Genomic DNA, 16,031 nt, shown 5'->3' on the forward strand with positions numbered 1-16,031 from the left:
GACAAAATGGGGTGCAACTCAATATTAGGAAGGTGTTCCTAATGTTTTGTACACTCATGTTTACAGGCCATATTAATGTCATGTCAACAATTTCCTTAGCCTATAATCCTGGCTGACATCCTATTGAGTGCAATTTATATATATATATATATATAAAGGCTGTTTTTTCTCAAGATCTATAATAGGCTATTCTGCTGATATAATTCCATGATAATAACTAAAAGCTTAAGTGCAACAATCTTGTATTGCAGATCTATCTCCCAGCACACATCCACAGGCCTACATTGCTGCATTGACAGCACGGATTGATTATTGCCGCGCATAGAAAAATTATATTTGATTTTGTCTCGGGAAATGGGCTTTGAATAGGCATCGGTTGGCCTTATAGACTGTAATGGTATAGCTGTGGAAACCAATGATTGGGCAAGTGAATAGAGCTGAATTACCCTACTGTCTCCCGGGGAGACGGAGAAGTAAACAATAGAAAGCTGAGCCCTGACCTAGAGACAAAAGCCGTCTACAAGGCAGTAGTGATTGGGGGCACATCCGCACTCAGTTCTAAATTGATACAATTTGTCTTTGTAAAGTTAGAATGGATACGAAAGGCAGCAAACGCGCAACTTCAGCAGGCTACCGATTGCCAGACCCACCTAACGTCGCTTTGATATCACCGTCCTCGGTCTCTGTGTGCAAACTTCCGCCGGACAGGACTCGAAACACCCGCGGCGGAGAGAGTCCTTGGGAGAACCCCGACTCTCGCGACCCAGTCAAACAGGATCAAGTCTGGCGCGAGTTCGTGCGCGCAGAGAGGAATGGAGTGAAAGAATGGTAATGGCTGCTTTGAGAATGCACAGCATTAATTATTTCCCACCTTATCGTTTTTTACCAGTCTATCATTAGTGCACATTTCATACAGGTAGCCCAATCTGAACCCGAAATCTTCACTGTTGTAGGCATTTAATTCCAATTCATGATACAGCCTATGTTTTACATGTATTATTGAAGAATTAAACGTACAAATGCTGCCTGCTATTTGGTACCTAATGAAATAAATGTAGTCCTTTCATTAGACCCATGACACAACTGCGTTTTAAGGGTATATACCAATGACTGTATATGAATGGACAAAGCCTTAGATCACGTGACACCAATCCTTCCTATGTGAAGACTCAATAGCGCATTGAAGCCAAATCTGCTAACATTATGCCTAACCTTAAAATAAGACCAAAAATAAAATTAAAAAATGCATTTTTACGATTCAGACAATTTTGACTTTGTCGCTGTACTATCTAGTGGAAACCCAACTGAAGTAGGTTAAGATGGTGTCTCAGGGAGACATAACATGGTCACATAACATGTACAGACTGATCTATTCCAGGAAGCGATGTTGCAGGCTAGCTCAGTGCTGCCCCTTCTCATTGAGTAACTCAATTTGAAGGCTGACCTGGGTACTTCAGGCTGCCATTAGCAACTATATAAATTACCCTTATAACTTCTTCTCGTGCGATTTTAAAATAATCGGTTCAAGGACATACCTCCGGTATATTACAAGGAATTATTGGTACTATGATTGTCGGAAGATAGCCAACAGTAGCCTAGAGGTTAGAGCGTTGGGCAAGTAACTGAACGGTTGCTGGATCGAATCCCCGAGCTGACAAGGTGAAAATATGTCGTTCTACCCCTGAACAAGACAGTTAACCCACTGTTCCCCGGTAGGCAGTCATTGTAAATAAGAATTTGTTCTTAACTGACTTGCCTAGTTAAATAACGTTTTTTTAATGTTATTTTATTTACAGGAAGATTTACATTTTTTCCATCCACTATAATGGGGGATCCTGTTTTCTGCTAACAATGCATGCAGTACCGCGGTCGGCCTTGAGGTTCCGTGACTTCAATGACAGGGGGCAGTCGTTCTCCCCTGGTATAGGCAACCATGTAGGCCTACAATCATAATTGTGTTTTGATCCACAGGCAGAAGAATTGGAGTTTTCTCAAGAACTATGATCAGCTGGTAAATTATTTGCCAATTTGTTATCTCATTAAATAGTCAACTGTTTTATTTTAACACAATCTCTTGTTGATATCAATGCTGCATGATCCTGATCTAAAGTTGGTATGACCCTAAACTTTGTGCCCACTTGTCCACACAGGGTAACCACAGGGCAGAGAGCCCTTTACCAAACTATGTGCCAGTGTTTTCTGACCATATCCCCAACACCACCAACCAGATGTTTGGGAGTCGTGTGTGCACACCACTGGGCAGGGAGCTGATGAGAATGGATAAGCTGTTAATTGGAAGCTATAGCAAGTGCAAGCCGGGTCCAGATATGCAGCCTTGCTAGCATCAGCAGGGAATAAGACTCACCCAAGGATGTCCACTATCAATCTCGCCTTCCAAAAGAGAGCATATCAGTTCCATTTTAAAGGTGTAGCTCGTGTTCATGTAGCTGGTGATGGCTGATATGTTCCTTGAATTGAGGTTTTACTCATATTCTTTGGAGGCTTGCTTTACATTTTCAAGAAATCTATTTTAACTGATAGCTGCTCATGTGTTTGACCTGTGAAGAGTTTACACATTGCCAATAGATCTAGTTGAGACTCTACTTAACTCAGAAAATGATGCCATTTTTGTTACATTTCTGTTATATTTCTCAATAAAGAAGTACTGTATATTGTACTATGGATATTATTGTGTGAACTAACTGAAGCATAGCCTATTCAATGATACACAAAAAAAGCAGTATTTTCATAGTGAATACTTTCAAGCTCATGGGAACTCACCCAGTTGAAGTTGACCTCAGAATTTATCATAGCGAGTCATTGGCTCTTGCCATATGTTGTGTAGATCATCCAGCTATGTGCCTCAACCACAAAAGAATGCATAGGAAATATTAATAATGAAATTAGATGGTGCAATTTCCCCCATTTATTTGGCATTAAGGCATAACTGGAGCTACACAGATGATTAATTTCATTATCAATGGGCTTGTAAGTGATGAACATATCAAAGCTATGTGAACATGACGAAATGACAGAGAGAGGGAAATGCTTGAGTCTTTTAACTAAGAACTAATTTGGCAATCGCCAAATAATATTTTTCTTTGCTAAATATTTTTCTTATTCTTTGAAAATGCAGAAAAATCCCCTTATAAAGAAATCCACTCTGGGAAAATTGCCTGTGGGACAAAAATACAAAAAGTTAACATCACTGTTACTTCAGCCATATACTACTGTATGTTACTGTAAAGTAAAGGCATAGTTAATGAAATTGATTCTTTTTGGAAGGATTGTTCAGAATAATACCTCTATAGGATAGAATACCAGGGGCAAGATTCTTCCAGCTATCTTGAGCAGACTCAAATGGCAACGCCATAGGTGCAATGAGGGTAGAGTGTGAGGGAGGACGCAGTCCAAGTCCCTGGCTTGGAGGCTTTGTGGTGGTCCATAATTGAACCATAGACTTGCAGTTAGTGGGGAAAATGGTAGCAGGAGATCACCACAAAGAGCAATGATTGGCTGGTACAGTCTTAGAGTTAAGCCTAATGTAGTCTAAAGTAACATTCACCTGCTTTCATGGACTAAGGATTCACTCCTTTGGGGAGACTGCCAGAGTTCCCCAGATGTCCATTCATTCCCATCGGGGGAGGTGGTGGTACTGGCTTGTTCTGTAAAACACATCAACTTATTTTACAATTATTAGTAATATTCTAACAGTTGAAATACAATGGCCATTCACTGCTTTAAATTGCATTGAATGTAAGTGTATACCTCAGCATTGGGCTCAATTTTGTCAACCCATCTGTGCAGGGTTGGATCCCAGATAATCTGAGGATGAAAATAATAACACTGTGAATCAAGCCACAGAGAAAAATATGAATTCACTAGTGTCTCTATATAGAATATAAATAACAGGTTCTTTACCGATTTGTCTTTGTCCTCGGGTAGATGAGCCTCCTTCGGATGAACCTCTTTTCCCCTCCAGAGAACCAGCTGAGCCAGCCACCATTGTTTGGTGTGTTCTTTGCCGCAGGGGTCTCAGGCTCAGCCACTGGCCCGGCTGCCAGTCTGGCTTCGAGGGTTGGCCTCGGAGTGTTCTGGCTTGGTGATGGACATCATAGCAGGATGCACAACATGTCTACTCAGGACATCTGTAATAAGAGGGAGAAGTCAGGCCACTCTGCTCATGTCACCATACAGAACAATCACTAGCTGACAGGTAGGAGCGTCTCGCTCTGATACTCTCAACCAGACTGCCGGCAGTCACAAAGATTCTTAGAGCTAAACCTGTTTTATGTAGCTAGAGAACGCATGAAAATATAACAGCCATACACTCACACGAGTAGCAGGTATTTGATCTATCACAACTAATTATCACTCTTACAATGACAATTTAATTTCTTATAAGATAAGGCTTAAATGACCTCTTCTCTTGGAATAGTACACACTCCAGCATCCCATTCCCACTTTCGTCCCACCATGGGGATGATGGGAGGTGGTTGTGGAGGATTGTCTCTATTCTTCACAGGGACACCGGCTTTCGGTAGGATCTCTTCCCTCTGTTCAGAAATGCTGCTTGTTGGGATGTTGTGATTGGATGTTGAGATTACCTCCGTCTGTGCAGCAATGTTGGCTTCTGGGATGAAGTATAGAGCACATACAGTCATTCAAGAAAAATCTACCACTTGCAATCTAATGTAATTCACACCAATCCATCCCAAACATTTCAATCATCATCCTCACCATAACATAGAGTTATTCTACAGTATCTTAGACTCATCTGACACTATCTGAGAGATAGCAGTCTGCAACTCAATAAACTTTCCATGTATGTCATTCAGCTGACCCTGCAGGTGTTTCATCGACTGCTTTACATTGTTCAGCAGGGCCTGCATCTCTGCCCTACAGGAAATCTGGTGGTTCAACAGACTGAGATGAAGAGAGAGGCTTCATGCCCATTTGACCATCTTTAGGATTCTTTCTCACTTAACACCAATCTTATTAGGAATGCACCTTTGTGGAGATGTTACTTGCAGCCCTAGGTAAAATCCGCTATGTAGTCGCGACTCGCGAGTGATCTACCAAGTCACCCAGAAGCCATAGGTCGATAGATCTCCGTCTAATTATGAAATAATGGAATCAGTCCAGCTACTATATGTCGCAAACTTTAGCACGCTGTTTGTGCGCATGGTGCTGAAGCTTCCGCAAATACTTGTTTTGATGCGCGCGAAATCTACAACGAAACCTCAACAGTCTTCTGCTGGAGCTAACGGAGTAGGTTTGAATTTGTTTGCAGAAAAGTGCATTCCGAAAGTATACTCCTAATATCTGCACATTATCCTGTTAGGTTCTATGAATGTGTAATTGTTTTTTGATTGATGTATTGCATGCACGGTATGTTAATTTTAAGCTAGAAATCAAATTCATTATATGTGATGATAATTGTAACGCCTGCGGATACAGTTTAGCCGACACAATATCATGCATAAGTTAGTTACATTGTATTTAGCAAACCCATGACATGCAATACACTTCCTGCCAGTGCCGGTCCTGGCCGTTCTGCTGCTCTAGAAAACAAATGGCTGCCCCATCAAAGCTAAAATAGTCCCAGTAAGCAAAATGATGTTGAAAAGAGTCTAAAATACGTATTTTCCAGACGTTGGAGTAAAGTTCCATTTAGGTGCTGAATGAAAGGTGAAAATACATATTTTCTGGACGTTGAAATTAATAAAAAAAAATGTTCTGAATTAAATTTGTAAATATGTAATTTATAGACGTCTATGTTTGGGCCAAATCAGGGCTGGTCCAGAGTGGACAAAATCTTAACCAAACATAGACGTCTTTGATTGGTTCAGATTTGGTCAAAATCATTGGACGTGGAAATCAAGGCCGGTCGAGACTGCACAAAAAAAAAGACGCCCAGTCTGGACAGGATAAGAAAAAGACACCCAAAAGGCGTCAGCGTCGGTCCATGCTTACTGAGGTATAGCCTACAGTGTCGCCTTAAATTTTATTTGAGGAATGCCCATCTATGTGGTAGGCCTACTGTTTATAAAACACCAAAAAGGGCCAATCCGGACAGGACCAAAAAAAGACGTCCGAAAGATGTCAGCGTCGGTCCGCGCTTACTGTGGTCTGGGGTGTAGCCTACTATGTTGGCATCAATGAATGCACATCCATGTGGTAGGCCCACCTTTTGTAAAACAGGCCGTTGCATTGGCTTTATTAGTCCTAATTCCTGTGACTAATCAATTTGGCTATTTAAGCTTTGAATATCAGCTACCCAACTTTACCAGGAGTTATCCTGGGCCTATTTGCAATGTGTTTACACAGCGGGAAATGCATAACTATTTTTTTTTCTCGCTCTGATCAGTTCATAAAAAATGTATGGGTACTATTTGAAACCACTGATCATGACAATTTAGCCCATGGGATGAAACTCCTGGACAGCGGTTTTGAGTAGCCTGATTGTCCATTAGATATTGTCCATCTTACTTTGACCTGTACTGTTTTTAGGATATGTTGTTTGTTAACATTTCAGCGCAGTTTTGTATTTGATTGTGAGCCATTTGGGTTAGGCTATTTGATCCGAGAAACCTGCATAATGTAAAGTTTTTGTCTCATACATTTTATCTCCAGCCTCTAGGCTACAGAAAAGACGGAATGTTGTGGAGCGCTGCAGCGACGCGTCTCTCCAACAGCACCCTGGAGAGGAGCGCTGGGAATGGACAAGATAAATATTTTGCTTCGCTGGATTTGGCACAGTGTGCACTTCTTATCACAGGGCGGCATCAGCGCTAACCTAAAAAGCCCATATGCCACTGGTTGAAATTGTCATTGTTTTGGGGCAGAATTATGTGAGGTTCTATGTGCTGTTGGAAGTGTGTCTTGGTCAGTTTAGCTACAAAAAAAAAGAACGACCTCGTCAATCTGTGGGCCAGCCCTCAAGTAAGAAGAAAGTAAATAGACCTTCCTCTAAAGTTCACACAAGAATGACACCAAACCATTCAATCATGATGACATGTACCATGTCGCAGTGCTGCTCTGATATGAAATATCCTTGTTGCAGGGGCCAGGGCACGTATTTATCAGATTTCATTCAGCATCAGATTAAGGACAGCCCAGGGAATATTTATTTCATTTAACCTTTATTTAACTAGGCAAGTCAGTTAAGAACAAATTCTTATTTACAATAACGGCCTACCCCGGCCAAACCCTAACCGGGACGACGCTGGGCCAATTGTGCGCCGCCCTATGGGACTCCTAATCACGTCCAGTTGTGATACAGCCTGAAATCAAACCAGGGTCTGTAGTGACGCCTCTAGCACTGAGATGCAGTGGTTTAGACCGCTGCGCAACTCGGGAGCCCCCAAGTGGCACATACAGTAACTCATTTGCATAACATTGTGTGATAGGCTGAGAGATTTTTGAATGTGTAAAACATTACAGAAGGATATGAAATTAGGTGTCAAATCAAAGCGACGAGTCTATATTTGTGAGTAAAATAAGCATAGATACATTTTTCAACCATTTTCCATCTGAAATATTAGGCATAAGCAAAAGCTTTGATTGCTGGATAAACAAATGAAAAATAGATCTTAGAAAACATCTACCAGAAAAGTCTTAAAAAGTATCAGAAATACATCAAAATACAATAACGTTGATATAAAGAACCCTGCCAACTAATATCAACACGGACAGTATATTTTGTTTTGGAGAAATTGCTTACCTTGTGTAAGTTTAAGAAATATTGCCTTGTTCCGTTACCCACATATCATTAAGATATATTCTAATTTCTCTCCCTCATGAGGATAATTAAAATTCACAAAAGTACCAAGGAATGGTAGATCTACCAATTAGTTATAGTGATTTTACTGATATCAATTTTGTTTATTAAGTGATTAAAACTTGTAATTCCGTTACCAAATCGTTAACGGAATTACAAAACAATCAGTAATGGAATTACTGCAACTGAATTGGCTACAATGGGAAATCATAGTATTCACAAACCACAGTTGGGTCACCTGCTACTGTCCTTCCTTCCACTGGCGTACTGTTATGTTCAGATCATAGGCCTAACAGTTTTCTTTCTCTTTCTGTTGTCTGGTGGTAAAAGCAAGAGTATTAAAACAGTCTGGACAACCCCTCCCTCTCACGCTCCATTTAATGTTACCTCTCCCAGCTCTTACCGACACATACCCATGAGCCCCCTCTATTTCCATTTACTGTAACCAGCATCCTCACCCAATGAGCGCCGACTGACACCATACATCCATGAAAGTAGAAATTTGCTCAGTCCACTCTGGCCTTGATGTTAACGTCTACAGATGGACCGGACTGGATCAAATCTGAATTTATTATAGACGTTTGTTTCACAAGTTTGGATAGCATTTAGCGTAGTCCCAAACCATTGCATTTATCAGGAGTTGACTGGATTTACATCATGGAATGAAAATGTCTGTGCTATTGCATGTCATTACATAGTGTGGATTGCTGCACATGAATTTCTGATGTCTCTGTTCTGTCCACAGTTCTGGTATGATTTATTGTCATGATACTGCTGAATTCATGGGTGCTGTCTACGGTTTGGTACTACAGGAGAGCAGGAAGAGAAGTGCTAAAGAAGCAAGATTGAGTCTGCTAGTCACAAACAATCCTGACAAGTACAGTTGATTCTACCTCTGCTCTGTCAAACTGGACATTTAGCCCGCACTTCATCTTTCAGGTTTTTACTGGACATTGAGGCTTATTTCAACATTTCACCCAAATGTGAGGCTGAGAACTGGACAGTGCTGGTGACAAACGGACAGGTGGAAACCCAATTATCATACTGAAAAAGGAAGGGGTGCTGTACTGCCATTTTCCAAAACAATTTTCAAATGAGTGAACAGGTAGTGTTAATGTGGGTGGAGGTGTTTTCAGGATCAGACATTTGTTCAGATGCAGATTTTGTGTGCATATTTTCGAGCTTTTGCTACTGTCAATTTAATATCCTGAACACCTGAATCAATAAACCAACCCCTATTTAAAAAGATTGTATATGCTGGTACTTGTATATGCTGGTAAAACGACTTGAAAGTTGACATGTTATGTGGTTATAGAAAATACAGCATACCTCACAATGAGATAAACCAGAAGGCACATACATTTATTTATTGTTCAACAGGTTATCATGAACTTTACTCTAGCAATATCAAACATGCAGTCTGGATGATGCGCCTTTAAATACAAAGTGGACAAGGCAGTATAAATAATACAATGTGCACTGTATGTCGTCATGTAAAATATATACCGTGTATATTTATATGTATAAAACGTGCTTTTCAGAAGCTTCTTGGATAAAGGAGAGCACTCAAAGCACACCATCACTCTCCACCTGTAATATGAGCCAGATACACACAACGTGCCAAAAGAGGAATTCTTTACAAAAATATCTGAGAAAAACATTCAAAAAGCTTCTATTGCATGTTACTGTTCAATACTTTCAGCTTGTGAATACATTTGCAGAAACTTTTCCTTCTTTTTTTCAACAAAAATAAGTAAACTTTCGATTTTTCCCCACTTGTTCACAGGAATAAAAAACATTCTTACTACGGGTGCATTCACCAAAGGAAAGGCATGTAGTCAACAGCACTTTGAGGCCTTAGGGGCAAAACATAAAACACATGCAACATCACACAGAAGATGGTGGAGGGGTCATCAAGTAGATTTTGAATAGAAAATAAACAGTATCATTTCTAAGTAATACAATGCTTGTGTTTCATCTCTGGTTTGCCCAGACGTACATTCAAACAATGAAGGAGTCAAGCTATGATATTAATGCTGCATAATGGTGCACCAATGCATTCAGCTGGTGCAGTAAACATTTCCCTCTAATAATTGTCATGCTGCGTGGTAAGTACATTAAGGCAATGCCAGGGTGAAGTGCTATAAGGTCAGTGTTAGCATCTGAACTTCAGCTCTATCCACCTACCAGTTTACAGTATTATTCTCTTGTGGGCGTAGTGTTCTGCAGTAGATACTTATGATGGCTTGTAATTGTAAACTGTATTATTAAAATGTCTTTGCCTCGGCCACAAGCATTTAGGTTGGCAGAGCACCTCAAATCGCTTATTTCTTGATCTCTGCTTTCCAATGAGGATTTCTGGTTAAGTGTTGTCAAGGTAAGTGCTTCAACCCTCTGTTTGGCGTAATTGAGGCTATTGTTCTGTGTTGAGTGAACATCGGGATACACAAAGCCCAAAGCCAAACCCCTTCCCATGACCTTGACATCCAACCGCCCCTCTCCTAAAGGAACCTGGAGAGAAGTTGCTCTTCATATGCACACAGACGACAGGTAGGTGTGTTGGCACATCGTTCATGGGTGACTAGCAGTTGAAGTGACTGGACATAACTGATCATTCGAAGCCAAATACTATAGGACTATCACGGTGGAAATGGGAAGAGAAGTCTTCTGGAAGAGTGAAGTGGAATCAAAGTTGTGCAAGGAGGAAATGCCAAGTGGAACATTGTTTGTTATCAGTCTTTTGATTGCGTGTTAGGAGGAAACACCCACCACCTCGATCCTGAACCACATTCCCAAGTAAGGTTAACTGGAGAAAGAGAAAAAGGGAAACAGTATTAGTTTCTCCAAACCAACCCACAGCTCCGCGACACTGCCTGCGGCACAGCACGCATCACCCCACATAGCATGCAGCTGTCACACATTCAACCACCCAGAGCCACACAACTCTGCACAATGGATTGCATGTTTTATTGCAAAACGTCAAAAGTCATTGTAAATAAATGTACAAAACATCATATTATAACACATTCTCTTTTACATTAAAATGACTAGTCAAACTGAAACACACACAGAAGAGGTAAGTCATGATTTGTGTCGATGGCCACTTTTGGAGTCTTCTCGTCGCATCCTGGGGGCGTGTGATCTAGTTGGACTGAGGTCAGAGGGCAAAGGTCACACAGGGTTCAGGAGGAGGCTGATATAAGAAAGGGTTTACGGTTTAGGGTTTGATCATGATCAGATTCAGTAGTGTGGTAGGCGTTCCTGGAAACCTAAAAGTGTACGTAAAAATCTTATTTCCTGACATATACAACTACGAAGACAATAAGAGAACACATGAACATTTATTTTCTCAAATTCAGGTACACAAACCACCTCTTGGGCATGGTCCAAGAAAGCAGCCAATAGATTATAGGAATAAACAATATTTAGAAGGGAATATCCAAGTCCTATTTCAATACAACCAAACTCACTGCACAACATGCCTTCCTAGGGATTTACCCAGGCTTTTACCCTATCTACTCATCAGAAATCAAACGCATCATCAATATCATCATCGATATCATGTAACGCCTAATGTTAGTCCTATAGGCCAAAGTCGAGCAATCTGAAAGCGGAAAGTGGTAATGAGCATTGCCCAAATCCACCTAGCACTAGTCACGTCTAAGTATTTGATAGGTGTAAGGTTCCCATTTTTCCCAACCACCAGAGCCCTAGCTTTACTGTCTACGTCTGGCCTGTGGTCTTACCTGCTCTTGCTGGGGGGCAGCTGTCTGCTGGGCCGCCTCATGGACTGGCTGGGCTGGACCTTCATGGAGGAACGGGGCGAGGAGCGGGCAAAGTGCTCGGGGGCCGGGGGCTTCTTGGGGATCTTCTTGACCAGACGTCCCACCCACTTCTGTTGTTCCTCCTGAGACACGGCCAGCAGCAGCAGGTTCTTGGCCGTGGACACGTCATAGTTCACTACAGTGGGACAAAGGGAAGGGTTTGTATTGTGTTTAATAACTGAGAATAACTGTGCAAACAAACATAAAAAACAGTGGTGCACACCTCAACCCCCTAACCTTTCCTTGATATGTCCCTGACAATGTCTTTATATGCATCTATGTAACCCTGCTCTGCTATAAGCAACGACACCATACCCCCCACATCCCTACCTCTGCAGGGCGCGATGATCTCCTCCTTCTTGTCCATGTGGTCCTTGTGGCACTTGATGTGGCAGCGCCTGCACTCCAGGGCGGGCGGAGGCTTAAACATGTTCCACAGGGGCTTGGTGCACGCCTCACAGTTGGTGGGGAAGTGGTAGAGCGTAGGGATGAACTCGTGGCCCTTGTGGCAGATGTAGCTGGACTTCTCTCCGCTGGCCAGCTCCACTGGGAACTCTGGCTCCTTCTTACACTCTCCCTCATTGGCATACAGAATCTGAGGAGAGAAGGAAAAGGTCATCATTGTAATTGTCAATCATCATCAACAGTATGAACCAGCCCCATCACATGAATCGTTAAATAAATGCATGAACAAAGAGCCATAACAATCAAGGGACCTGGAATATCCTGGGGATCTCTTTGGCGTCAGCACGGTAAACGTCTGTTTGAGTGACAGGCCGCACATGGAAGAGTTTACTGAAAAGACAAGAAAAGGAAGAGAACAAAAATATTTTTGATGTTGAAGGTAAAAAAATATTAACTACAGTTATTGAATTACATTTTGTATGAAGGAATGAAATTATATTTTTGTGTCAAATCGCCAGTTGGCAACCCATCCCTTATGGGATTAATTGATACATAAACAAACATTACAGTAATTCACTGTGATAAATCAGTGATAATTCTTCTTCTGGTGTTCTCTGCAGTGCATAAAGAGTGAAATAATTAAAAATAAAAATCAATACATAATAGTAAATAAGGTTATCCAAACAATAATTATATCCTTTGAGCAGTAAAAAATATACATACATATACAGTACCAGTCAAAAGTTTGGACACACCTACTCATTCAAGGGTTCTTCTTTATTTGTACTGTTTTCTACATTGTAGAATAATAGTGACGTGCTATCGACTCTCTCTCTCTCTACCGCACCTGCTGTCTTTATCTCTGAATGATCGGTTATGAAAAGCCAACTGACATTTACTCCTGAGGTGCTGACCTGTTGCACCCTCTACAACCACTGTGATTATTATTATTTGACCCTGCTGGTCATCTATGAACGTTTGAACATCTTGGCCATGTACTGTTATAATCTCCACCCGGGCACAGCCAGAAAAAGACTGGCCACCCCTCAGAGCCTGGTTCGTCTCTAGGTTTCTTCCTAGGTTCCTGCCGTTCTGGGTAGTATTTCCTAGCCACCGTGCTTCTACATCTGCATTGCTTGCGGTTTGGGGTTTTAAGCTGGGTTTCTGTATAGCATTTTATGACATCGGCTGATGTAAAAAGGGTTTATAAATACATTTGATTGATTGTGAAGACATCAAAACTATGAAATAACACATGGAAACATGTAGTAACCAAAAAAGTGTTTAACAAATCAAAATATATTTTATATTTGAGATTCTTCAAAGTAGCCACCATTTGCCTTGATGACAGCTTTGCATAACTTGTTTAACACTTTTTTGGTTACTACATGATTCCATATGTGTTATTTCATAGTTTTGATGTCTTCACTATTATTCTACAATGTAGAAACCAGTACAAATAAAGAAAAACCTTTGAATGAGTAGGTGTGTCCAAACTTTTGACTGGTACTGTACATACATACACACATACGTAAATATACACTGTGTGTGTGTGATATATATATATATATATCTCACACACACACACACATAAATAAATACAGAAAAATTAAACAGAAGGCATTTGAACCCAGTATGGCAAAGTGAAGATTCATGTCGGAGACAAGCCTATACACAATCTATATACAGTACACACATGCCATTTACCACATAGAAGCATAATATTTTTCAAATTTAATTATAGGTAGCCCTTTTTCTTTTATTCCAGGCTTTATCTAAATATTCCGCAAACGGAAATACACAATGGACAAAAAAAACATTTCAGTTTCTCTTCATCGCTCAGCCACATAATGCCAGGGTATATCTGGTGTAAGAGCAAGCGTATCTGTATTAGCATGATGATTTGAATTGAAGTAAGAGGAGCAGGTAGATAGTCGTTACTCACTCAATATCCAGCACCATGTAGGGGTTGGATAGCTCTTTGTCCTGTTCGCTGTTATAGAACAGAATCTTCTTGCTGCTCACAACCACATACTAAAAAGAGACAAGAAACAATACTTTTAACTGTAGCACATCAACAATATTAACTACAGAATGTTTGATCAGTAAAGCCAGGTTGTAAATCTTATCTTCACCTTTTTCTCCCATCCAAACTTCTTGGTGTTGTTCCTCACAGGCAGCGAGAGCCATCCCGCTAGTCTCATTTCTAAGAGAGTGAAAGAGGGGTGAAACATTAAAACAGCAGGTCAATGTTGTGATAGATCTACATGCTTCACAGTTCGTACATATTCCCAGGAAACACAGCATTTTCTATTTCAATGCACAAAATAATGTAAACTGTAGATGCATCAAATGATCGCAGCACTCTTAATGGTCTATGTTTCAGCTCCAGAGAGGTTTCCCTTCATGATGGACAAGATATCAATCAAATAAATCAATAAATGTATAAATCATCACAGTAATCAGTAGCCTATTATACCTGGGATAGGATATAGTAATCCTTCTAACCCCCCCCCCAAAAAAAAAAGATATAGATGTACTATTGTAAAGTGGTTGTTCCACTGGATATCATAAGGTGAATGCACCAATTTGTAAGTCGCTCTGATAAGAGCGTCTGCTAAATGACGTAAATGTAAATGTACGAAAATGTTTTAAGTAGCCTATTATAGTGAGTACTGGTAACTGGACAACACAAGTCAAAAACAATCAGATGCCAAAGACAAAAGGAAAGATAGGTGGCACACCAGGACAAGACAGAGCATGTCACCAAAAATAACCAAAAGTCAATATAAACATACATACGAGGTACACGGCTGTGAACAGGACTGCTTGTACATTGTGATTGAATGCACACAAACGGGTCCTCCTTACCTGTGTAGGCGTCATCCGCGTCAAAGTCTGGTCCACTGCTGAGGCTGGCTGATTCCAGGGAGGAGACGTTGGCAGAGCTGAGGAGGTTATGTAGCTGCTCTATGTCACTGTCCTTACTGTCCAGGGCCATCTGCAGCTCGATGCGTACCTGACTCTCATCTGCTATTTGCTATTTGATACAAACAGGGGGAAAGGAAACATACATTTGAAATGTCTGTATATTGTTAGTTTGAGGCCCCTGTTAACTTTGTTGAACTCTCTTGGTGTGACTGACCACCTGCATGTCGTTAATCTCCCTCTGGTAATTAATGATAATGCTGTACAGGTGGTTGTGTGATGGTTAGTATTAGTTTGTGTTATGGTTGGACTGACCGCTTGCATGTCATTGATCTCTCTTTGGTACTTGATGATGGTGGAGTTGAGTTTCTCCTTCTCTGACCTCAGCTCCAGCTGTAACTTCCTGTTCTCCTTCTCCTTCCTGCGCACATCAGTGTCGTTGCCGCGCCGACTGCCTGCTGCACGTACCTCCTTCCTGTTCATGATCTCCGCCAGCTTGTTCACAGCCTGAGAAACACACAAGACAAGAAATAGTCATGATGAGCATCTAAAACAATAGACAAAGCCAAGTGTCTTCAACACGATTTCCTTGCTACGCAACATTGTAAAGCTAGAAGAAATGACATTAAATCAGCCTGCCTGGGTCTTTAGTGTTCTCTCTGACTGGAGCTGCTTCTCAAACGTGAGCTTCATCTGGCTCATCTGCTGCTCATCATCCTTGGACGTCTGCAGCTCTGAACACATCACAAATAGAAGAATAGAATGTTACAATCTAATGTTGAACAGAAATAGATATTATTCTTTTTTACCAACCACACAGGCTGGAGGCAGAAACTTACCTTCAAGTGTCTCCTTGAGTTTGTTGTTGAGCTCCTCTTTCTCATTGGCTAAGTTGGCCACATCGCTAGTGAGGGTTCGGTTGGCCTCCTCCAGCTGGGCAGAAAAAAGCAGACAAAAAGTGAGACCAATGCAATTTGATAGTATTCAGCTGCAGCAAGCATTCTCAAGGCCCAGCAGGCGTCACCTCAGAGTCAGACTCACAGATCTATTGGTTACAATAGTCGATTCCGTTGTTGTTCACTCCTGGTCCT

At 41.1% G+C, this 16,031-nt stretch overlaps 2 protein-coding genes and 1 long non-coding RNA gene across 9 annotated transcripts in view; 1 reads left to right on the plus strand and 2 right to left on the minus strand.

The window, feature by feature from the left end:
* The first annotated feature begins 467 nt into the window (after positions 1–467).
* On the plus strand, positions 468–2,676 carry cimip5 (ciliary microtubule inner protein 5). Its single transcript, NM_001141374.1, has 3 exons — positions 468–828; positions 1,972–2,011; positions 2,151–2,676. The coding sequence occupies exons 1-3, from the start codon at positions 593–595 to the stop codon at positions 2,340–2,342; spliced, it is 468 nt and encodes a 155-aa protein (NP_001134846.1). The 5' UTR covers positions 468–592; the 3' UTR covers positions 2,343–2,676.
* Positions 2,677–2,908: 232 nt separating this feature from the next.
* Positions 2,909–5,587, minus strand: LOC106600625 (uncharacterized). 4 transcript variants are annotated; one of them, XR_006769625.1, is made up of 5 exons: positions 4,422–5,587; positions 3,922–4,148; positions 3,769–3,825; positions 3,304–3,665; positions 2,909–3,176 (listed from the first exon to the last, which is right to left on the minus strand). It is a non-coding gene; the product is annotated as an uncharacterized lncRNA (long non-coding RNA). The 4 variants fall into 4 exon arrangements; XR_001327864.2 differs by having other exon boundaries at positions 2,909–3,665; positions 4,422–4,633; positions 5,011–5,583; XR_001327865.2 differs by having other exon boundaries at positions 2,909–3,430; positions 3,566–3,665; positions 4,422–5,582.
* A 3,537-nt stretch (positions 5,588–9,124) lies between these two features.
* The window catches only part of rock2a (rho-associated, coiled-coil containing protein kinase 2a), a 45,659-nt gene continuing 38,752 nt past the window's right edge, over positions 9,125–16,031 (minus strand). For 2 of the 4 annotated variants that reach the window (XM_014192157.2, XM_014192141.2), the window contains exons 22-31: positions 15,780–15,873; positions 15,580–15,674; positions 15,256–15,447; positions 14,884–15,052; positions 14,148–14,218; positions 13,958–14,046; positions 12,324–12,402; positions 11,938–12,202; positions 11,530–11,743; positions 9,125–10,934 (exon numbers count right to left, since the gene is read on the minus strand). In XM_014192157.2, the coding sequence (XP_014047632.1) occupies positions 10,865–10,934; positions 11,530–11,743; positions 11,938–12,202; positions 12,324–12,402; positions 13,958–14,046; positions 14,148–14,218; positions 14,884–15,052; positions 15,256–15,447; positions 15,580–15,674; positions 15,780–15,873 (1,338 nt within the window). In that variant the 3' untranslated portion in view covers positions 9,125–10,864. Of the gene's footprint in view, positions 11,053–11,529; positions 11,744–11,937; positions 12,203–12,323; positions 12,403–13,957; positions 14,047–14,147; positions 14,219–14,883; positions 15,053–15,255; positions 15,448–15,579; positions 15,675–15,779; positions 15,874–16,031 lie in introns of all 4 variants that reach the window. The other 2 variants (XM_014192160.2, XM_014192150.2) reach the window with 2 other exon arrangements.

This window comes from Salmo salar, chromosome ssa01 (genome assembly GCF_905237065.1).
Source record: "Salmo salar chromosome ssa01, Ssal_v3.1, whole genome shotgun sequence".
Taxonomy (NCBI): Eukaryota; Metazoa; Chordata; class Actinopteri; order Salmoniformes; family Salmonidae; genus Salmo; species Salmo salar.